General features: G+C 44.1%; 1 protein-coding gene and 1 non-coding gene across 2 annotated transcripts; one reads left to right on the forward strand and one right to left on the reverse strand.

Moving 5' to 3' along the window:
* Positions 1-3,035: 3,035 nt before the first annotated feature.
* LOC124550142 lies at positions 3,036-25,046 on the reverse strand. The gene is made up of 2 exons (XM_047125289.1): positions 24,940-25,046; positions 3,036-4,279 (listed from the first exon to the last, which is right to left on the reverse strand). The coding sequence occupies exons 1-2, from the start codon at positions 25,006-25,008 to the stop codon at positions 3,746-3,748; spliced, it is 603 nt and encodes a 200-aa protein (XP_046981245.1). The 5' UTR covers positions 25,009-25,046; the 3' UTR covers positions 3,036-3,745.
* Positions 24,655-24,729, forward strand: Trnas-cga. The gene has a single exon. It is a non-coding gene; the product is annotated as a tRNA-Ser (tRNA).
* Positions 25,047-25,052: the final 6 nt, after the last annotated feature.

The raw sequence follows: 25,052 nt of genomic DNA on the forward strand, positions 1-25,052 counted from the left end.
TCTAGGGGCCAATTAACTTGTATGTTAGCTACAGACCCTATATTCTCTGTACTATATGCACAGTTCAAATTGACACTCATTGTGCTGGTTGGTGAGAGTGAGTGTAAACGGCAAACATCTTCATGGTTATTGCCTTCAGTCACTTCGTCTACTGTCATTTTGGATGATGACGTTTGGTTTGTGGGGCACTCAGCTGTGTGGTTATCAGAGCCCGTACAAATTCCCAACTTTTGCTCAGTCCAATCTTGCCATTTTCATGAATGATGAGGACAACACAAACACCCAGTCATCTCAAGGCAGGTGAAAATCCCTGACCCTGCCGGGAATCAAACCCGGAACCCCATGCTCAGGAAGCGAGAACGTAACCACAAGCTCCGTACCTGTCAAGTTGGAGTGTACAAATAATACATAGTAGGCTCTCAGTTAGTAGCATGGAAATGTATCTTGTTAATAGAGTTCACTGGCTGCCACATACTTTTTTTTTTTTTTTTTTTTTTTTTTCAGTATCAGTTTCTCTGCTTGTAGACAATGGCTAAAGTTACATACTGGACCCCCTACCTCTCTGAAATCTTGGTTGTGTTGACTGATCTGCAATGCAGCCCAAGGTCTAGGTCATGATCGATGGTGACAGTTTCGTTGTAAGTTGGCGAAGGGGGTACAATGAGGACAACAGTATATTAACATTTCAATTCAAAATTTTTGTTGAAACAGAATATAGGAGTTTAATGATGGTTCATTTTTAATTCAGATTGTAGAATTAGCCTAACTTACGTGTTACGTGAGTTCAAAAATCTTTCCAGGCAGTTATAAATTTTTTTTCCATCTCTGTCATGTCTGTCTACACTTAAATGTTACGGGATATGAGAGATAACGAGAAGATAAACGTAAAAACAATCTCACAGTGCACCGAGCGAGGTGGCGCAGTGGCTAGCACACTGGACTCGCATTCGGGAGGACGACGGTTCAATCCCGCGTCCGGCCATCCTGATTTAGGTTTTCCGTGATTTCCCTAAATCACTCCAGGCAAATGCCGGGATGGTTCCTTTGAAAGGGCACGGCCGACTTCCTTCTCCGTCCTTCCCTAATCCGATGAGACCGATGACCTCGCTGTTTGGTCTCTCCCCCAAACCAACCAACCAACCAATCTCACAGTTTCCTGGCACGTACGGTAGCTCTTGTTTTAGTACGGATAAGCCAGAACAAAAACTGTAGTGCCACATGTTACGCAAGGTTATAATTCAGACATTACCGGCTTTAATGGCATTAAAGCACATCTCATGTGGATGCAACACTGAGTGACACACATTAACACAAATCCTGCAACAACTACATGGCGTCATGGATAACGAATAGTGCCTTGATCTATTTCTCCCGCACCAATCCAAGCTGTGGTATACATTGTTCTGCAACATAACCTGAGGTGTAAGTTACGCTGGATTGTGACAATCTGGTTGTGAGGCGACGAAGCCAATGAACGTGCACGCGAAATATTGTGGTGACAAGACTCTCCTGTGGCGCGGCATGACGCCTACTTTCACGCCATATTTCAGGCACTTTGCCATATTTAACGTAGCCTACAATACTTGGCATCTGAAAAACTAAAACTCCAAGTGAGTACAAAAAAAAAAAAAAAACTTGTACGAAAATAAAGTCACTGGCAAATACTTTGATGCATATGTCCAAATTGAAATTCTGCACTATGGCTGATGGGTAAGAACTTAAATGAAGAAAGTTCGATCTTTCTGCACACGTATAGATTCAGAGAGAGAAATACTTAACTTACGGCATACAGCGTTTCTCCCATGGATTTACGGGCTCTGGAAATGTGTATCTTTTATAACAATACCGCAGCCAATTTGGATCTTTATTGCATTCAGATGTTATTCAGAAACATTGTTGACAGTAGAAGCAGCAATTTGTTTTAAGCTGCAAAACTAAATTCTAAAGAATCTAAGTAAAACTTTATAGAAAGTTGAAATTTTAATGTCACATTCGTTATTGTCAGTGCTCCAGCATTGTAACTCACTAAACATTTTTGTACTATCTCCGATTTTCTAAAAATTATGCAGTATCAATCTCATATTTTAGCCCAAATAACATTTCATGAATTTGCTTCATACTACAACACACTCCCTTATGCCTATGACAACTTCGGGCCATCCACTCATTGCACAGAAACAGCTATAAGTAGCAAAAATCTTTTTTAGTATGGTACAGGTACAGATATTTTTCAAAATTTTATTTTTTTATGTTAGCGATTACTCACAATGCGTTTTCATGTCAACACGTTGATGTAGCATATCTTGCACTTTTATTCTTTTAAATTTGTACGCAATAAAGTTTTTCAGAGTCATGATACATAGAAACAGTGATTAATTCTGTCTTGAATCACTTGTCTAAATAACAAATGTTACATTCATCACGTTAAAACCGGGATGAAAAGTAACTGAGTAAGTTGTAATGTTATTTACACAATTACTTTTCTTAGGTGCATTGCGGATGAAGAGCAGAACCTGTTTCCCGGTATAATTACATGTTTGATCTTGATATTAGTATCATTCTATGCTTTAGTAGTATTATTATACTTCGCAGTGTGCAGATCATTTCAGACTTCTGCGTTGTTCCCGTCTTTAGCAGTTCTCAGTAATGCCAATGAAGTGAATAACACACGTGATCATTACATGAAACCTTATTAAATGAAGGTGAAGATGTCCGGAGAGCACATTAAAATTGTCATGGTTTGCTTGCCTCCTTCAGACAATACAATACTGAATATTCTTATGGTCCATCTTAATCGTTAATGGCATGTGAAAACTATCTATTTTAAAACGTCTGTCTGCTACATCTCACAGTCAACAAAATAAGTCCTTTGTAAGGCCCTGGATCAACGATGTTGTTCTGGTACAGTGTAGTCCACAGGCCTTGCCGCAATGGTGTCCGCAAGGCCATGGCGAGAGGGGGGGGGGGGGGGGGGTGGGAGCGGTGTGGAAGGGGGCGGGGGTCACTTGCCCCATCTCCCCGCCTCCGGAATGTGGAGTACAGAGTTTTTATTCACATACTGAGCTATAAGTTCTCTTGTGTATAATAAGTTTTTCAGTCGTCTAGGTCTATAAGATTTAGCTCTTTTGGACTGCCACGTCTCCAAACTGATCAACTCATTTGTGTCATAAATGGCTATTTTAGAGGATTGACCACCGCCCCCGCCCCCCTTCTGAATAAATTTCTCCGGATGTCCATGTCCACAAAAAAGTAGTTAACTTCGCTATAATAGACGAAGACAATTACATTCCGTGCTACGGCGCTTTTCATACACTCTGCACTAAAGTGAGTAGGTGACATTTCGAGAATCAATTCTATGATTCAAACGAGATTAAGCCAGTTCCTTGGCTTCATCCGATGCCACCCGCTTTTGTACTGATAAGGGGCTAGGTAGGTAGTCGAAACAGGCTTCTTGCACTGTTACTACACGGGACCCACAGCCCAATAACTGATGTTGAGCGATTGTGAGATCGCCTGGATTTCACGCGAGTTACTCAGAAAATTCGAAGAAGCTGAACAAAGAGCTTGCTGTTTTGCGTCGTTGAATCTTCTGAGCAAGTGAGGAAAAAACTGGCTACGTATTTTTGATGTGCACCTGAGATAATTTTCTTTCCGGCAATGACGACCGATTTATCACCAATATACATGTCCGCCAAAGTTCTCACTGGATTGTAGCTCTAGCAGAGGCATACAGCTATTTTCGAAGCTAAGAGCGTCTGTGGTTCAGTGCCCTTGCAGCGGATGACCGAGTGGCCTTAGCCTCGTCATCAGAACTGGTACCGGCGGTGGCAACGAAGCTGTGTGCGGAACTACTGGAGCTGCTTCCAGGGCTTCCCGGGATAGGTCCGCGCTTCGCGGAGGGATCCTCCGAGTGTCTATAGACGTCACCAGCACTGTCACTAGCCGAGAGAGAGCCTTCACTATCTTCTCGGTGACGGCGACCCGACGGCTCGCTCCAGCCAGCAGCTCTGGCATATTGGCCGTCGTCGTCGCCACTGAGGTTGAGGCTGTCCCCCCTGCTGCCGCTGCTGCTGCTGCTGCTGCTGCTAGGCCGCCTCGGTACGTGCGTCATGGTCTGCGCCTGCGCAGCTGCGGCATTCCTCTCGGCCAGTTCCTCCACAGATCGCGCCATCAGCAACGCCTCCTCATACGTCGGCGGCTCCGTTAGCTGGCTCTCAGTACGGTGTTGCCGCGGGGGCGAAGACAAATGTGAACGAGACCGGGCGATCGCCTCCAGCTCCTGCACAGTGGAAACGTAGTTGTTTCATTTATGTGTTTATATTTTTTCCAAGCGGTAATGGAAACCACGGAGATACAGGGAAATGGGTTTAAAGTGCAGGGGGAAGGAATAAGAACATTGATGTTTGTCGACGATATTACATTTTTGGGAAAGGACTTGGAAGAGCAAAAAAAAAAAAAAAAAAAATGGCTCTGAGCACTAAGGGACTTAACAGCTGTGGTCATCAGTCCCCTAGAACTCAGAACTACTTAAACCTAGCTAACCTAAGGACATCACACACATCCATGCCCGAGGCAGGATTCGAACCTGCGACCGTAGCAGTCGCGCGGTTCCGGACTGCGCGCCTAGCTTGGAAGAGCAGTTGAAAGAAATTGCCAGTGTCGTGGAAACAAGCTGTAAGATAAATATAAACAAAAGTAAAAAAAGGGGTAATGGAATGTTGTCTATCAATTTTAGTATTCGAGCAGCAAAATAACTGATGATGACCGTAATAGAGAAGATATAAAATGCAATTTGGCAAAGCAAGAAAAAGATATATTTGAAAAAAAGAAACTTATTAACGTCTGTCTGTAAACATACGACGGAATAAAATCATAAATGAAAGGTGGCAGCCACGCGGGATTAGCCGAGCGGTCCTAGGCGCTGCAGTCACGGACTGTGCGGCTGCTCCCGGCGGAGGTTCGAGTCCTCCCTCGGGCATGGGTGTGTGTGTTTGTCCTTACGATAATTTAGGTTAAGTAGTGTGTAAACTTAGGGACTGATGACCTTAACAGTTAAGTCCCGTAAGATTTCACACACATTTGAACATTTTGAAAGGTGGCAGGCGTTTTCTACATCTGAAAGATGATATCGATGAAAATTTAGCGATAGTCGCACAGGAGTGAAGCTAATAGCGCCACTATCAGGATAATGCAGTTACTTCAATGGCAGTTCCGAGCCAGACGCTCTGTAGCGTCCATTCCACTGGCCCCAAACAACCGTCATCTGCAACTTCTCGGTAGTGTCAAGCGAGAGGTCATTGGAAAGCGGGGTAGAGGTCTGTTGTGTTTTCTGATGAAAGCTGGTTCTGCCATGGTGCCAGTGATGGCCGTGTGTTGATTAGAAGGAAACCAGCTGAGAGCCTGCAACCAACGTGTCTGCGTGTTGGACATATTGTACCTACAACTGGAGTTATAGTCAGGTGCGATTTCATATGACAGCAGGAGCACTCTTTTGGTTATCACATTCACTCTGACTGCAAATTTGTACGTCAGTCTGGTGATTCGACCTGTTGTGCTGCCATTCGTGAGCCGGCCGGGGTGGGCGAGCGGTTCTAGGCGCTGCAGTCTGGAACCGCGCGACCGCTACGATCGCAGGTTCAAATCCTGCCTCGGGCATGGATGTGTGTGATGTCCTTAGGTTAGTTAGATTTAAGTAGTTCTAAGTTCTAGGGGACTGATGACCTCTGCAGTTAAGTCCCATAGTGCTCAGAGCCATGTGAATCATTTTTTGCCATTTCGTGAACAGCATTCCAGGAGGTGTTTTCCAACAGCGTAACGCTCGCCCACATACCGCTGTTGTGACCCAACATGCTCGATCACCAGATCTGTCTTCAATCGAGCACGTATAGGACATCATCGGACAACTACGCCAGCGTCATCCACAACCAGCATTAACCGTCCCTGTATTGACCGACCAAGTGCAACAGGCATGGATCTCCATCCCACAAACTGACATCCGTCATCTGTACAACGCAACGGATGCACGTTTGGATGCTTGCATTCAATATTCTCGGCTGTTACACTGATTATTATTAATGTATCGGTATTTCACATTTGCAATGGCTTATCTCGGCCTTACATTAACCTGTGATATTGCAATGTTAATCAATTAAATATGTTACCTAGACAAATGTATTCCTGAAATTTAATTGCCCTACATTACTTATTTTTTGGTGCTGTGATTTTTTCCCACGTCAATATATATTACATTAGGTGCCCGCAACGTGACTAGGCGCCATTCACTCTCGCGCCATTCACTCTCGCGGTTGATGGTGGTCACAATATTTTCAAAAATGGTTCAAATGGCTCTGAGCACTATGGGACTCAACTGCTGAGGTCATTAGTCCCCTAGAACTCAGAACTAGTTAAACCTAACTAACCTAAGGACATCACAAACATCCATGCCCGAGGCAGGATTCGAACCTGCGACCGTAGCGGTCCTGCGGTTCCAGACTGCAGCGCCTTTAACCGCACGGCCACTTCGGCCGGCACAATATTTTCATTCAACAGGTTAGCTTTAGTGTGGAAAACTGAAGAAGTAATTTAAACCGCAAAGACCACCACCCACGCCAGATGCCTGTAAATGCTATGAAACTGTCGTTCTGGATAGCGCTAATTTTCCTATACACTGATGTTCAAATGGCGCCATAGGCAAGGTCAGCGGCTACTCGTTTCCTTTAGGCATTCTTAAGGAATTGTTTCTTAGTTTATTGCAATTCCTGACTTGTAGTTCTGTAGTCACCGGTTCATATGTAGTAATAGGACTGGGGATTTCTTGGTAGGAAGGACGAAGCACGTTTTTTTGGTTGGGGAGTCATTGCCAGACGTAGAAGTAACTTCACGTGCGCCCTAGGGATGTGGATTGGGATCCTTGTTGTTCATGTTGTATATTACTGACAAGGCAGACAATGAAGGACTATCTGAAAAAAGCTGCAAAAATGATCAGTATTACCGTGAAAAAATTTGATACACTGTAAAGATGGGCTGCTTGCGTCAAGTGTGCAGAAATGAAAAAATTATACATTTCACAAAACGTAGAAAAGTAGTATCCTATGATTGCAGTATCAGTGATCCATAACCGAAATAAGCCAACCCATACAACACACAATCCACAAAATGTCTGAAGTAACTAAAAATATTGTCTGCCATGTCATTAATATACAACATGAACGGCAAGGGTCCCAATGCACTTTCCTGGGGTGTACCAGACGTTACTTCTACGTTTGGCAGTGAGTCCCCAACAAAGAAAACGTACTTCGTCCTCTCTACAAGAAATCATCAACACCTGGGTGTAACAAATTATAGGGACATGATATGGGATGGTCACATAGGTGCAGTCGTAGGTAAAGCAGGTGACAGGTTTCGATTCATTAGTAGGTCACCGGGAAAATGCGATCTGCTCACAAACGACGTTGTTTACGAAACACTCGTTTAACATATCCTAGAACATTTCTCAAGTGTGTAGCTCTAATTTCTATTTTCAGGACTCTAACCGGCAATGTCCAAACGGAGAGCAACCGCGTTAACGACTTATGCTCGGAGGTAGATACCGATATAAAAAACCGTCCCACAAAGCTTACACCTTCTAACCGCTACAATTTTTACAAGCTTTGGTAGTAGTAGTCAGTAGTTAACAAGCTCTATAGGTCATTTAAACGATTATTTTATCGAAATGATGTGGAAGGAGTCAGTTTACAGGATATATACACATGATTAGTGTTAACATTAATGAAAGGCAATCATTTTATTCCTATTCATGCAAATACACTTAAAAACTAGTTTTTTAAACTTCATACCAGTTTTAAGCTTTAACAATAGATAATAAAGATCACCTTTCCCTCTAATGTTGTAGGTATGTGTCACATGGTTTTTCTCAAATTGTGATGGACCATTCATTTATGACGAATTTCATTAGCTAAAATATGTATTCATGATTAACAGTTATACAAAGAACAAAAGTAGCTGCACTTAATTGTTTGAGAAGCTCAACAATATGATCCTTCCAGTCCAAGTTTTTAGCAATATGTACTTCCAAAAATTTGGAGCAGTCTACCCTTTATACTGCCAACTGCTCGTGTACTATATCATTTTATTGCTGGTATGTCTCTCTTTGTTGTACAGAACTGGATATAGTGTGTTTTTTTTTCAAAATTTAAGGAGAGTCCATTTTCAGAGAATCATTTAATAATTCTTTGGAAAATATCATTTACTAACTCTATTGTTGCTTTCTCTCTGATGAGATTTATTATAACACTAGTATCATCTGCAAAAAGTAACATTTTTGTTTTTTGCCTGTTGAAATGGAAGGTCATTCACATATATAATGAATAGAAGTGGAACCAAAATTGAACCCTGTGGGACTCCCTTTGTAATTTTATCCCAGTCACTAAACTTTTCTACCTTTCCAACATTGTCTGAGTTATTCAGCACAACCTTTTGCATTCTGTTTGTCAAGTGACGTGTGAAATGCCATGAGTTCCATAAAACCATAGTTTTTCTGTTTACACAACCGAAGGCTTTGGCGAGATATCAAAAAATATCAACAGGCGATATATTATTATTATTTAAGGCTTGTACTGTTTGATGAACGATTGTATAAACTGCATTCTCTGTCGAGCAACCTTTCTGGAATCCTGACTGTGACACACTAAATAAATTGTTTCCACATAAATGTGTGACTGCTCTAGAGCAATAGTGTACTTTCAAAAATTTGACAGAATTCGGATAATACTCTCGCATGTATGCTGTCTGGCAATAACCTACGACGCAAAGTAGCACCAGTTTTCTAAATCAGTACAGTTCACACAAGCATGCCCTCTTCATTACAGAAATGCTTGGATGATATTTTTAAGTGAGAACCACACACGTACATATTTGTCGATCAATAGAGCCAAACTTGTTAACTGGGAAGTGTATCTTATCTCAGGAAGCGAGTGTTTACACAGCCTCTGTATGCTGCACAGCTCTGATAGCCTAATTCAGAGCAGTGGAAAAACCGACCAAGTGGCCAGAAGGTGAGAACCGCATGAACTGTGCTACATATGTCTTTCATGGAATGGTTGTGGAAACATAGATGGGAACCGTAACTTTTGCATAATTGAACATAGAGACTCTCTAACTGCTTCTGCCTTTTTAATGAAAGTATCTGCTAGGACATTGTTCCCTCTTAAATTTATTATTGACAGAACAGTCCACATACTCATTCCCCTGGCTCTTTCTACCCTTATTTTTTGTATTTTCAATATTACTTTTTTAGAAATTTCCCTCCTTTATTGTTGTCTTTTAGCTTTGGAAGTACTAAGGTGATGACTACCGTATCTTTGTTATTATTTTTTATTACTTTCTCCCCATATTTTAAGCGTTCTGCATGTTCTTCTCCAATTACACTGGCAGGATTTTGATATTCCACTTTTTGACCTATTTATCGGAACCCTGACTTCGCTGATCTTTTAACAGTCTCTGTTATGGTTTCCTTACATATTTTTGCTGCAGAAGATATTGTCTCAACTGCCCTGTTTGTGGGTGTTGACTTTGTTGGTCAGCTGAAGTTTGTATGGCCTAGCACCATGTTATATTGCATGTGCAACTGAATTGTCGAATTATTCTTAAATACTGCAGTTCGAGAAATATTTCTTCATTAACAGAAGCCATTAACGAATGATAACGGGGCAATTAGGTGAACATTCATGTAGACCATGTCCAGAGAAAATCCTCAGATTTAAGTTCAATAGAAAACTGTGGGTCTATATAAAATAATGGCTCTGAGCACTGTGGGACTTAACATCTGAGGTCATCAGTCTCCTAGAACTTAGAACTACATAAACCTAACTAACCTAAGGACATCACACACATCCAAGCCCGAGACAGGATTCGAACCTGCAACCGTAGAGGTCCCGCGGTCTAGATAAAATAGCTGTAGTAAAACAATCGTACCGAGAAAAACTGTTGCATGTTAAATAACCTGGCAAGAGTGCGGTGTATCATTGAGGAACTCAAATCACGCAGAAAAAAATTAGTTAACAACTTTTAATGGGCAGACGAATAGTGTGTAGTCTATCAACGTTTTTTTCCCCAATGACCTATTTCATCTTTCTAGTCTTCAATAATTTCTGAAAGATTTCCATTTTATGAACCCAGCACCGCTTTTGTCTTGAACTGGGATGAGGAATCGGATGCGGACCGCCAAGTGTGACATTTTTGTTCACCCTTTGTATTGACGAAATAGGTGGGGGATATTTGATGTTAAGATCAAGTATCTACATGTTATCACACTTCGATTGTGAGGATCTACTACAGTGGAAATCCAGTGAAGCAATTATTGTGACAATTCGTCACATGTTATACTTGATATTTCTATAGTTGGCAGAAATGTCTTTTTGACCAATTGATGTACGTTACGTAAGTATCCGATGCTTCAAACATTTTTGCACCTACTTTCATGTTGTAAGATTCTAGAAATACACATACTTGTGCTATTTTGTTTTGTACCTTGCAGTATCTTCTGTGACGATGGTAGCCAGTACCATAACCGATACGGAATAAATAAAACTGTACAGCTGTTGGCACAAAAACAGATTATTTCGAAATATTTATCGGCTTCCCACCTGTAGAAAACTTTATTAGCGATCATTACATTGCAACATTGCACATACTGACAACCATGGGAATCATCTGTACTGTCCTGTACTGTTACATATCTTAACACTAGCTATACCAATGCATTTTCCCTAACGTCTGCTACCAAAAGGCGGTGTTTGGGGGGGGGGGGGGGCATCCTTTATGCTTGCACTAAAAAATATATAAAATGAAACAAATTTTGTTAATTGCTACTGACTTACACTAACAAAATACTTGTTAAAGAGGTACGGATGTGCAAGTGGGGTCCAGAAACTGAAAATATCTTATAGCACACTCTTAGCAGAACCAAAGTATTTCCAATAATGTGTACTATCTAGGGAGGGTGGGGGGATTCCATGATGAAAAAAATTGAAATACAATTTCGTTAATTGTTGTTGATTTTTACTTGCACTATATTTTTTAAATAGCTATTGATGTGTAAGTAGGGCCCAGAATTTGAAGTTACTGAATACGGCATTCATTGTGAAAAGTCACATCTACTACTAAGACTTAAACTTTTGTGATAAGATTAACTGAAGTATTTAAAACATTTATTGAATTTGGTTGAAGAATTCATTAAAAACAATAAATATATTTTTCAAAATTTTAAAATATAAGGTACTAGACTAGAGTGCTATTTTTTCGGGTTTGGCATAAAATATACCCCAGCCAATTCGTATTACGAGAGTTAAGTTGCTATGTCATTAAGCACTGTCAAAAGTAAAAATTCCAGCAGCAGGCATGCACTGTGAAACGTTGAAAACTCTTCCTTGAACGTCTCATGATGACACTAACACAAAGCTCAGTTATAAAGTCAACCGCCTTCACTTACAAGAGATTCTATTATCCTGTACCGCGTATGTCTATGCAGACTCCTGTGTTTTCCGATAATTTCTAGCTGAGCTGCAGGTCGTTGTCTGTGCCAAACTGCTGTCTTCATAGTCAGTAATTCATTTGAGCTGAGAAGAAAATGAGAGGCTGTATGGTGGCTGATCAAACAATTCCCATCGAACGCGCTGCAGTAAGTCCCCATTGCCCGTGCAGTGTGCGGGCGAGAACTGTCGTGAAGAAGGAACTGGATGACACGTTACGTAGAGTTGCATGCAATCAGGAGAAATCTCTCGGCAGACATCCATAACTGGCGGGAGTCAGATTTTCTAGGCATATTTAAGCGTTCACTGTGAGCTCGGAACTGAGAAAAGCGACGTGATTCAATCTACAGGCGTACAACAGGCACTGAACAACACATCTGTGTAAAACTTCAACGGATTTTCATTGTGGTTTATATTTTACTAGCGATCGTTCCTTGCATTCCGAATAGCCCTCGTACAATCCTCTGAAAGGAGTCTACTGGGGCACATTTGTATGTGGCACCCGAATATGATTTTATAAACTGTGTATGTTTTTGATAGGCTTTGTATAGCTGACTGTGTAAGATGGCAGACCCAGAGATACTGCTTCTGGTATGAGATTATTATAGTGTTGGAGTAAGAGAGTGCTTGGCGCACAGTTGTAGGTAGCAATCTGTGAGCGTAAGTCGATGGACTAGGCAGTTTTTGTGGTGTGCTGTGTGAAGCCACCTAGTTTTACATTAATGTAGGTATGTCAGTATTGTTGAACATGGAAGCACAAGTCTTCATGCAAGCAAAGTAAAGATGTTAAATAATTATGATTTCTGTTTTTGCCAGCGCGTTAGTGTAGATGAGTTGGCTGGTAATTTGTAATTGTTGAGTAACTCCAGAATGTACGTAAACCGTTTTGATAAAAGGGCTAGTTAGATATTTCACTTTTGTAATGTTTTTAACATTTGTTAACAGAGCTATTTGTAATTTGATGATTTTCATTTATGTTGGATTAGTGAGGTTAGATAATAATACTTGCTGTTTAAATCTCATTGTTTGTGACTCAATTGTGAGTAATGTAACTTCAATTGTCAGATGTTTCTCAAAAGCCAAACATAACTTGCAATATAATTTTTACTTAAAAAACGCAGTATTAGTAATTCACCATAATCATTACCGCCTCCCTGCCCAGGTCATAATTTTTAAAGAAGTTGGTTTTTCTTAAATGTTCCTGTTTATCAGCAAAAGAATTTAATGTGCATTACAAGTATTACTGCACACTGCTGAGCCTGTAGCTACCATATTTATATTTTCTGTGAGAGACCTGAATATATCGCGTTCCACCGTTGTTGCTTTACAGGTAAGACAATTTAATTCATTTGTTATGTGAACAGGGACCAAAGTTATCAGTTTTAAACAGGGCCAGAGGATTCAGTGCCTAAGGGGCTGAATATATTTTGCAGTGACTATATTTCTTTATTGGTACTGGGAGTTGCATTGCCCAATCAATTCCTATAAAGTTTCTGCTAACAATAACATAGAGTAAGCACACCACTTGCACTTACAACACGCTACGCGATAATTTGAGTTCAGTACCCATTCCACAGTTCAGACAGTCATTCAACGTAATCGTAAAGTTTTTTCATTTTTACAAGAATGTTACAAGATCGTTCCTTACTTTCCGAACAGCCCTCGTACAATTCTAGCGACACATCTCTTAGTTCGATGTCATGCCTACTGGATAAGCACTTCAAAAGCTGGAACAGTATTTTAGGATTGGTCGCGCTAGCGTCTTGTATTTGATTTCATTTGCGGATGCGCCATGCTTTCCCAGTTTTGTATCCCGTTGTGTGCGTGATGCACGCAAGAAGAAAGTTGTACCCAGGTAACCAAGAACAACAGAAATTTATTACTGACACAGAGAAAACGCACTAAGTTAAGGTCTGAATAACAACTGAACCGCTTCTTCGCGGATGGAACTGAAAGATTGCCCTGACCTGATGAGAACCTGGACCACTCGATAACAGTTCTTGAAGGTACAGTTTGAGTAGGAAACACTACCGTAGGCAAAGTCCTTACCTGCTACACATCCATGTCTTGGTTCCGATCGACAAACCCTGCGCTTTGACAAGTGGCAGTCGGTGAACGTCGATGTTGAATTCGCGAACTTGAACTAGAACTTGCTCACTCGCAGCCCGAATGGCCAGCTACTGGGCGGTGTTCTATGAAGCCGGCCGACAGAGGAATACTGTGGTCCGCGTATGCAATCTAATGCCGGCAACAGTGGCGCTGTGGGACCCCTAGGTACAGCAGTGGCTGTCCCAACCAGGATAAGTTGCGTTAATTAGCGGGCGCTTAAACAGGTAGGCAATCCTCGGCTCCCTGCTGTGTAGTTGGTGACTGTATCATAAGGAACCAACCACGGATACTACACTACGCAACAGACGAAAAAAACACTGTTTCACCCACTGCGACGCTTAAATGTGAAATTTTTCTCCAAGGTGCATGCAACGAAGGCCAGGAGATCGTGTGGCGTGTAAGGTGAGTTAATGACGTCAAAGTGGCAACAAATTTCTCTACATTCTGTCGACTGCCACTGTGGATGTGTCATACGATCAGAAGGATCTCGTATCCCCTCTTACTCACATTTCACCCCTTCTTTGCCACCTCTGCGATGGAGGTAAAAACCGCGACACCCAGCGCTGAAATCACGTGGTTTTCTTACGAGTGGGAAAACATTCCAGACACATCGCCTTTCAGAATCGACATGAAAAACTCTCAGGGGTCGCATAAAGGGCGTCAATGAAACCACTCCTTACCCTGTGGCGTTGATTCCCATACATCTCAGAGTCGAAACGAAAGTTCACAGTGCGATGAGCAACAGGAAGACGTTCTTCACAACTTTTGACACTCGTGACACCCTACACAGTTTCAAACCTTCTCTAAGGACACTGTAGAACTGCATCCCCAGCGATTGTGATCGTACCCATTTGGAGCTCTCGTGTACAGGCTGGAACAGCTAGGGACCGTTCAAAACCATCCAAAGAAATTTAAACGTGATCTTAAGCAGTTAGCCCCCTGGAACAAAAGACCTCCATCCTGGCCGGCACTGACAGTAAAGAGCTCAGATAACAAACAAATGGAACTCAACATATTTACTGTAATTATTCCCTATCTGCCGAACCTTGGGGTATATATCACGAATCACAGTGGTGTGAAGAATTGTACTGCAGTGTCGATTTGCTCGGCGACGTTAGTCGCTGTGCAGAGGATGTATGCCGTGGTTCTATAAATTTTTTCTACACGGTGGTTGTATTATACCTCCTACAGATTCCTAGAGCTGAAACTACTACAGTACAACACAGTACGCGATCAAGATTCCTGTTTGCTCATGAGGAACGACCAGAAACTCAAATGAAGTATTCGTTTGTACAGAAGTATTTCAGTATGCCTCAGAATCCACAGAGAAGCAAAGAATTGTCAGTCTACTTACAGAGAAACGACTTGACTTATTGAAACTTCCTGGCAGATTAAAACTGTGTGCCCGACCGAGACTCGAACTCGGGACCTTTGCCTTTCGCGGGCAAGTGCTCTACCAACTGAGCTACCGAAGCACGACTCACGCCCGGCACTCACAGCTTTACTTCTGCCAGTACCTCGTCTCCTACCTTCCAAACTTTACAGAAGCTCTCCTGCGAACCTTGCAGAACTAGCACTCCTGAAAGAAAGGATATTGTGGAGACATGGCTTAGCCACAGCCTGGGGGATGTTTCCAGAATGAGATTTTCACTCTGCAGCGGAGTGTGCGCTGATATGAAACTTCCTGGCAGATTAAAACTGTGTGCCCGACCGAGACTCGAACTCGGGACCTTTGCCTTTCGCGGGCAAGTGCTCTACCAACTGAGCTACCGAAGCACGACTCACGCCCGGCACTCACAGCTTTACTTCTGCCAGTACCTCGTCTCCTACCTTCCAAACTTTACAGAAGCTCTCCTGCGAACCTTGCAGAACTAGCACTCCTGAAAGAAAGGATATTGTGGAGACATGGCTTAGCCACAGCCTGGGGGATGTTTCCAGAATGAGATTTTCACTCTGCAGCGGAGTGTGCGCTGATATGAAACTTCCTGGCAGATTAAAACTGTGTGCCCGACCGAGACTCGAACTCGGGACCTTTGCCTTTCGCGGGCAAGTGCTCTACCAACTGAGCTACCGAAGCACGACTCACGCCCGGCACTCACAGCTTTACTTCTGCCAGTACCTCGTCTCCTACCTTCCAAACTTTACAGAAGCTCTCCTGCGAACCTTGCAGAACTAGCACTCCTGAAAGAAAGGATATTGTGGAGACATGGCTTAGCCACAGCCTGGGGGATGTTTCCAGAATGAGATTTTCACTCTGCAGCGGAGTGTGCGCTGATATGAAACTTCCTGGCAGATTAAAACTGTGTGCCCGACCGAGACTCGAACTCGGGACCTTTGCCTTTCGCGGGCAAGTGCTCTACCAACTGAGCTACCGAAGCACGACTCACGCCCGGCACTAACAGCTTTACTTCTGCCAGTACCTCGTCTCCTACCTTCCAAACTTTACAGAAGCTCTCCTGCGAACCTTGCAGAACTAGCACTCCTGAAAGAAAGGATATTGTGGAGACATGGCTTAGCCACAGCCTGGGGGATGTTTCCAGAATGAGATTTTCACTCTGCAGCGGAGTGTGCGCTGATATGAAACTTCCTGGCAGATTAAAACTGTGTGCCCGACCGAGACTCGAACTCGGGACCTTTGCCTTTCGCGGGCAAGTGCTCTACCAACTGAGCTACCGAAGCACGACTCACGCCCGGCACTCACAGCTTTACTTCTGCCAGTACCTCGTCTCCTACCTTCCAAACTTTACAGAAGCTCTCCTGCGAACCTTGCAGAACTAGCACTCCTGAAAGAAAGGATATTGTGGAGACATGGCTTAGCCACAGCCTGGGGGATGTTTCCAGAATGAGATTTTCACTCTGCAGAGGAGTGTGCGCTGATATGAAACTTCCTGGCAGATTAAAACTGTGTGCCCGACCGAGACTCGAACTCGGGACCTTTGCCTTTCGCGGGCAAGTGCTCTACCAACTGAGCTACCGAAGCACGACTCACGCCCGGCACTCACAGCTTTACTTCTGCCAGTACCTCGTCTCCTACCTTCCAAACTTTACAGAAGCTCTCCTGCGAACCTTGCAGAACTAGCACTCCTGAAAGAAAGGATATTGTGGAGACATGGCTTAGCCACAGCCTGGGGGATGTTTCCAGAATGAGATTTTCACTCTGCAGCGGAGTGTGCGCTGATATGAAACTTCCTGGCAGATTAAAACTGTGTGCCCGACCGAGACTCGAACTCGGGACCTTTGCCTTTCGCGGGCAAGTGCTCTACCAACTGAGCTACCGAAGCACGACTCACGCCCGGCTCTCACAGCTTTACTTCTGCCAGTACCTCGTCTCCTACCTTCCAAACTTTACAGAAGCTCTCCTGCGAACCTTGCAGAACTAGCACTCCTGAAAGAAAGGATATTGTGGAGACATGGCTTAGCCACAGCCTGGGGGATGTTTCCAGAATGAGATATTCACTCTGCAGCGGAGTGTGCGCTGATATGAAACTTCCTGGCAGATTAAAACTGTGTGCCCGACCGAGACTCGAACTCGGGACCTTTGCCTTTCGCGGGCAAGTGCTCTACCAACTGAGCTACCGAAGCACGACTCACGCGCGGCACTCACAGCTTTACTTCTGCCAGTACCTCGTCTCCTACCTTCCAAACTTTACAGAAGCTCTCCTGCGAACCTTGCAGAACTAGCACTCCTGAAAGAAAGGATATTGTGGAGACATGGCTTAGCCACAGCCTGGGGGATGTTTCCAGAATGAGATTTTCACTCTGCAGCGGAGTGTGCGCTGATATGAAACTTCCTGGCAGATTAAAACTGTGTGCCCGACCGAGACTCGAACTCGGGACCTTTGCCTTTCGCGGGCAAGTGCTCTACCAACTGAGCTACCGAAGCACGACTCACGCCCGGCACTCACAGCTTTACTTCTGCCAGTACCTCGTCTCCTACCTTCCAAACTTTACAGAAGCTCTCCTGCGAACCTTGTAGAACTAGCACTCCTGAAAGAAAGGATATTGTGGAGACATGGCTTAGCCACAGCCTGGGGGATGTTTCCAGAATGAGATTTTCACTTCTCATTTTTCGGTCGGGCACACAGTTTTAATCTGCCAGGAAGTTTCATATCAGCGCACACTCCGCTGCAGAGTGAAAATCTCATTCTGGAAACATCCCCCAGGCTGTGGCTAAGCCATGTCTCCACAATATCCTTTCTTTCAGGAGTGCTAGTTCTGCAAGGTTCGCAGGAGAGCTTCTGTAAAGTTTGGAAGGTAGGAGACGAGGTACTGGCAGAAGTAAAGCTGTGAGTGCCGGGCGTGAGTCGTGCTTCGGTAGCTCAGTTGGTAGAGCACTTGCCCGCGAAAGGCAAAGGTCCCGAGTTCGAGTCTCGGTCGGGCACACAGTTTTAATCTGCCAGGAAGTTTCATATCAGCGCACACTCCGCTGCAGAGTGAAAATCTCATTCTGGAAACATCCCCCAGGCTGTGGCTAAGCCATGTCTCCACAATATCCTTTCTTTCAGGAGTGCTAGTTCTGCAAGGTTCGCAGGAGAGCTTCTGTAAAGTTTGGAAGGTAGGAGACGAGGTACTGGCAGAAGTAAAGCTGTGAGTGCCGGGCGTGAGTCGTGCTTCGGTAGCTCAGTTGGTAGAGCACTTGCCCGCGAAAGGCAAAGGTCCTGAGTTCGAGTCTCGGTCGGGCACACAGTTTTAATCTGCCAGGAAGTTTCATATCAGCGCACACTCCGCTGCAGAGTGAAAATCTCATTCTGGAAACATCCCCCAGGCTGTGGCTAAGCCATGTCTCCACAATATCCTTTCTTTCAGGAGTGCTAGTTCTGCAAGGTTCGCAGGAGAGCTTCTGTAAAGTTTGGAAGGTAGGAGACGAGGTACTGGCAGAAGTAAAGCTGTGAGTGCCGCGCGTGAGTCGTGCTTCGGTAGCTCAGTTGGTAGAGCACTTGCCCGCGAAAGGCAAAGGTCCCGAGTTCGAGTCTCGGTCGGGCACACAGTTTTAATCTGCCAGGAAGTTTCATATCAGCGCACACTCCGCTGCAGAGTGAAAATCTCATTCTGGAAACATCCCCCAGGCTGTGGCTAAGCCATGTCTACACAATATCCTTTCTTTCAGGAGTGCTAGTTCTGCAAGGTTCGCAGGAGAGCTTCTGTAAAGTTTGGAAGGTAGGAGACGAGGTACTGGCAGAAGTAAAGCTGTGAGTGCCGGGCGTGAGTCGTGCTTCGGTAGCTCAGTTGGTAGAGCACTTGCCCGCGAAAGGCAAAGGTCCCGAGTTCGAGTCTCGGTCGGGCACACAGTTTTAATCTGCCAGGAAGTTTCATATCAGCGCACACTCCGCTGCAGAGTGAAAATCTCATTCTGGAAACATCCCCCAGGCTGTGGCTAAGCCATGTCTCCACAATATCCTTTCTTTCAGGAGTGCTAGTTCTGCAAGGTTCGCAGGAGAGCTTCTGTAAAGTTTGGAAGGTAGGAGACGAGGTACTGGCAGAAGTAAAGCTGTGAGTGCCGGGCGTGAGTCGTGCTTCGGTAGCTCAGTTGGTAGAGCACTTGCCCGCGAAAGGCAAAGGTCCCGAGTTCGAGTCTCGGTCGGGCACACAGTTTTAATCTGCCAGGAAGTTTCATATCAGCGCACACTCCGCTGCAGAGTGAAAATCTCATTCTGGAAACATCCCCCAGGCTGTGGCTAAGCCATGTCTCCACAATATCCTTTCTTTCAGGAGTGCTAGTTCTGCAAGGTTCGCAGGAGAGCTTCTGTAAAGTTTGGAAGGTAGGAGACGAGGTACTGGCAGAAGTAAAGCTGTGAGTGCCGGGCGTGAGTCGTGCTTCGGTAGCTCAGTTGGTAGAGCACTTGCCCGCGAAAGGCAAAGGTCCCGAGTTCGAGTCTCGGTCGGGCACACAGTTTTAATCTGCCAGGAAGTTTCATATCAGCGCACACTCCGCTGCAGAGTGAAAATCTCATTCTGGACTTGACTTATTGCTAGTGACGAAATCGACACTCCGAAAATTCACTGTCGCTCTTGTCGTCGAAGTCTCTATCTCACTCCTGCGCAAAGTGTCCTTGATCGCCGAGCGGTCTAAGGCGCTGCAGTCATGGACTGTGCGGCTGGTCCCGGCGGAGGTTCGAGTCCTCCCTCGGACATGGGTGTGTGTGATTGTCCTTAGAATAGGTTAAGTAGTGCGTAAGCTTAGGGACTGATGACCTTAGCAGTTCCATAAGATTTCACAAACTTTTGAATTTTTTTGTCCTCGATCAACAACAAGTACTGGAGAGTCCTCTTTCATGCTGTACACTGCTTTCTGCAAGGCCCATGCACTTCCTGCAACGAATCGCCATGCCTGTTGCAAAAGCAGCGTCTCCCCCCAGCACGGGTTGCGAGCTGACAGCCAATCGCCTGCAGTTCGTACTCCTTAGCGGAGTCGTTAGTCTTAGGAGGAGTTTTACAATGTTCTAGAAAAGTGTTAACATTGTAAAACTCCTCCTACGACTAACGACTCCGCTAATCAAATTCACTTCTCTGCTTTTTGGCGGGAATCGTGGCTTGCCGTCTCCCATGAGATCTGTGAAGTGTCAACTCGCGTCCGCCATTCGTGACCCCGCACATTCCTTCGTACTAAAAGGATGCCGCCTTCTCTCGTAAGATGCTATCGCTCTCTCCACTGTCGGCATCCAGCACCTGACCATTTCACAGATTTTTTTCTAACGCCTGGAGAACGTCTTGCATCGGATAACCCACCTCCCCACGGGAGGCCCCAGCAGCACTGTAAAGCCTTCACCTCAGCTCTGATCCCTCGCGGTCGAACGTGACGCGGGGTCTTTTCTATACTCCATTCTGCCGATTGCCGCTTTCACGGGAATACAAAACGGTCACTGCTCCCTGCTGTCAGCGTCCAGCTGAAATTAATTCCCAGGAATGCAACACTACAGAAAATGTTAGTACGTGGCGCTTCCCAGTGTCAACCGAAGGAAAGATCTCCTACCCGATCACCCACCGTAAATCGCGATCTCATATCGAATAAAATACACAAGCAAATTGGAATAATATTACATATCTCGAGGCAAAATATTGTGCAGTCGAACATGCTTGACAGACGTGTTCGTGGACGTCCTGTTTCACCACAGACTCTCCAAGGACTGCCATGGGCTCCCAATGAACAGTGGGAACGGACATGGAGGATGGCCTCTGTAGACATGATGCATGCCGCGTAGGTGTCAGGCAGTGATAGACGGCCTCAAAGTCCAATGAAAAGCAGCCAGGGTGACGGTGTTGAAAGGTGGCTGTCCTATTTGCTATGGTAATTTGGAGTATGTCATGGGCCACGAACATAATTTCTAAATTTCATAAATGTTCTCAAGCCTTCGATTTAACATTACCTTTATAACTATACACTTTGAACTACTGCATGTTCGAGAGCAGAGATGTTGGTCAGAGAGGTTAGCTTTACTTTGTCAGAGGGAATCAGAGCGTGCTAGTAATGTACTTCGTTTGAAATGGGCGGAAGCTGGACTGCCCTGGATTGGAGGCAGCATTATTTGGAGTAATTTTTGCAATGTGGCGTTTAAAGAGAGATATTAAGCAAAAGGGCTATAATATTGTATGAATGACAAAAGGTAACATTTAAAGGTAACGTGGATGTTTGTTTTTTTTTTCAATTACTTAGTAGGCTGATTGTTATAACAATGCTTATGGTTTAGATTTTCTCTAAGGTTTTTTGTAATGAAGTTATATGATACTGTCTTTTCTGCAGTGATAAATGCTAAAGAGACGTTTTACTAATTAGTTCATGCGTGAGAAATGTGGAAAGTTGTATTGTTACTATGACTTAATGAAGCTCAGTTAAAACTTTAAAAGGGTCGATTCAGTTATTTTCTTGTCGTTGAGGGTGGTTCCCGATTTCTCATTTAAATTCATGGTTTTATTTTACGGCACACTCGTTCTGCCCCAAATAACATTTTTGAGTATTGATGAAATCTCTTCTCGCATTGCACATGGCGAGTACGATGAGTGAAACTGAATCTGACAGTCAGATTATTATTTTGTAAAACACAAGGTTGCAGAGCAGACGAGCGCTCCACTGCGCACAGGTAAGCCATCAATTTCATCATCATTGTTGTTCATATTCAGAATCAGGCACAGTCATTATTAGAGTGCATTTACAAAAATAATATCAGTAAAAGTTTAGAGGTTTAATGCGAGTGAAATATTTCATGAAAGTGCTTCACTACGATATCAAACAAATTTAATAGATAAAGGCAGATGCGTTTATTCGGTGGTCATTTGTAGTGTTATTACGATAATAGTTCTGGTACACCAATTTTTTTCTAAACTAACAACGATTCGCAACATTCAGGGCCAACATTTAATACAAATTCATTTTGTCACAGTGACAGATAGCGTACGTAAATTTTATTGAGAACAGATACTTTGGTCACTTACCTAATAGCATCAAAAGTTTGACAGATAGCCATATAGCATTTAAAAGGAAATTAAAAGAATTTCTTAATGGCAACTCCTTCTACTCATTAGATGAATTTTTTGGATATAGTAAGTGAGTAATTTCCCCAACCCCCACAAAAAAAAAAAAAAAAAAAAAAATAAAAAAAAAATAAAAAAAAATATTGCCATGTAATATTTTGTGTAATGTAATATCTTGTATAGACACCTTTTATTAACCTGACACTTCCCACATCATTATGAAGTGTCGTATTCATGATCTATGCAACAAGTAATAATCTAATCTAATCTAATCTAACCTTAAAGTTGTGTTGTTTGATCGACCGGTTACTCTGGATTCACATCGCGTAGCGTGAGCTTTACATATTTCCATCTCAAAAAAGGTTCAAATATTTCCAGTGAACATTTCCCAGTTACTCAGCTTTGCTGACTTCACAATTATAAGAGTGTTAAAACCATCTCAAAGGATACTTTCGGGATGAATTATTGTTTCCACTTTGTTTTCGACAATTTTTCAGTCAGTATTTGTCAATTACTCAGCTTTGCATATTTTACCTTCTGACTTCATTATTATACGACTATTTAACCATTTTAAAGAATAGTTGCTGAATGAATGATTGTTTCCACTTTATTTTCTACACCTGTCGGAAATTTCAGATCTTTTTACGTAAACAATCAAGGATGTAATGACGCTTTACTGTGTACTTAATTTGTGAAAGGTGAAGGTATAGAATGAAATTTTCACTCTACAGCGGATTGTGCGTTGATATGAAACTTCCTGGCAGATTAAAACTGTGTGCCGGACCGAGACTCGAACTCAGGACCTTTGCCTTTCGCGGCCAAGTGCTCTACCAACTGAGCTACCAAAGCACGACTCACGCCCCCTCCTCACAACTTAAATTCAGCCATTCCAAACTTCACAGAGCTCTCCTGCGAACCTTGCGTAACAACACTACTGGTCATTAAAATAGCTACACCACGAAGATGACGTGCTACAGACGTGAAATTTAACCGACAGGAAGAAGATGCCTTGATATACAAATGATTAGCTTTTCAGAGCATTCACACAACGTTGGCGCCGGTGGCGATACCTACAACGTGCTGACAGGAGGAAAGTTTCCAACCGATTTCTCATACACAAACAGCAGTTGACCGGCGTTGCCTGGTGAGACGTTGTTGTGATGCCTCGTGTAAGGAGGAGAAATGCGTACCATCACGTTTCCGACTTTGATAAAGGTCGGATTGTAGCCTATCGCGATTGCGGTTTATCGTATCGCGACATTGCTGCTCGCGATGGTCGAGATCCAATGACTGTTAGCAGAATATGGAATCGATGGGTTCAGGAGGGTAATACGGAACGTCGTGCTGGATCCCAACGGTCTCGTATCACTAGCAGTCGAGATGACAGGCATCTTATCCGTATGGTTGTAACGGATCGTGCAGCACGGGGACGTTTGCAAGACAACAACCATCTGCACGAACAGTTCAACGACGTTTGAAGCAGCATGGGCTATCAGCTCGGAGACCATGGCTGCGGTTACCCTTGACGCTGCATCACAGACAGGAGCGCCTGCGATGGTGTACTGAACGACGAACCTGGGTGCGCGAATGGCAAAACGCCATTTTTTCGGATGAATCCAAGTTCTGTTTGCAGCATCATGATGGTCGCATCCGTGTTTGGCGACATCGCGGCGAACGCACATTGGAAGCGTCTATTCGTCATCGCCATACTGGCGTATCACCCGGTGTGATGGTATGGGGTACGTCTCGATGACCTCTTGTTCGCATTGAGGGCACTTTGAACAGTGGACGTTACATTTCAGATGTGTTACTACCCGTGGCTCTACCCTTCATTAGATCGTTGCGAAACCCTACATTTCAGTAGACGACCGCATGTTGCAGGTCCTGTATGGGCCTTTCTGGATACAGAAAATGTTCGACTGCTGCCCTGGCCAGCACATTCTCCAGATCTCTCACCAATTGAAAAAGTCTGGTCAATGGTGGCCGAGCAACTGGCTCGTCACAATACGCCAGTCACTAGTCTTGATGAACTGTGGTGTCGTGTTGAAGCTGCATGTGCAGCTGTACCTGTACACGCCATCCAAGCTGTGTTCGACTCAATGGCCAGGCGCATCAAGGCTGTTATTACGGCCTGAGGTGGTTGTTCTGGGTACTGATTTCTCGCGATCTATGCACCGAAATTCGGTGAAAATGCAATCACATGTCAGTTCTAGTATAATATATTTGTCCAATGAATACCTGTTTATCATCTGCATTTCTTCTTAGTGTAGCAATTTTAAAGGCGAGTAGTGTAGCACTCCTGGATTGGAGGCAGCATTATTTTGAGCAATTTTTGCGGAGACATGGCTTAGCCACAGCCTGGGGGTTATTTCTAGAATTAAATTTTCGCTCTACAGCGGAGTGTGCGCCGATATGAAACTTCCTGGCAGATTAAAACTGTGTGTCGTACCGAGACTCGAACTGCCTTTAGCAGGAGAGCTTCTGCGAAGTTTGGAAGGTAGAAGACGAGGTACTGGCGGAATTAAAGCTAGTAAGGAGGGGGCGTGAGTCGTGCGTGGGTAGCTCAGTTGGTAGAGCACTTGCCCGCGAAAGGCAAAGGTCCCGAGTTCGAGTCTCGGTCCGGCATACAGGTTTAATCTGCCAGGAAGTTCGATAAAGGTATAATTTGATAACATACCCAGTCCTGCTGAATGGAGGACGGCAGACCCCGAAAGTCGTGTTCCCCTAAATCTTTTGCCCAGTATAGTTAGTAATGGACGATTTGGTACATATTACGAAGATTGCGACTTTGGTAAGAAAGCGGCTGGTGTAGAGCAGACTGTGGCGCCGTACGCACCTGGTGCAGCAGCGCCTCGGAGTGCTGCCTGCGCAGGCGGTCCTGCACCTCGTCGGCGGCGCGCGCCATGCGGTCCACCTCCCTTGCGCGCTCCTCCTTCTTTTCGTGCAGGC

The sequence above is a fragment of the Schistocerca americana genome, chromosome 1, assembly GCF_021461395.2.
Source record: "Schistocerca americana isolate TAMUIC-IGC-003095 chromosome 1, iqSchAmer2.1, whole genome shotgun sequence".
Classification (NCBI taxonomy): domain Eukaryota; kingdom Metazoa; phylum Arthropoda; class Insecta; order Orthoptera; family Acrididae; genus Schistocerca; species Schistocerca americana.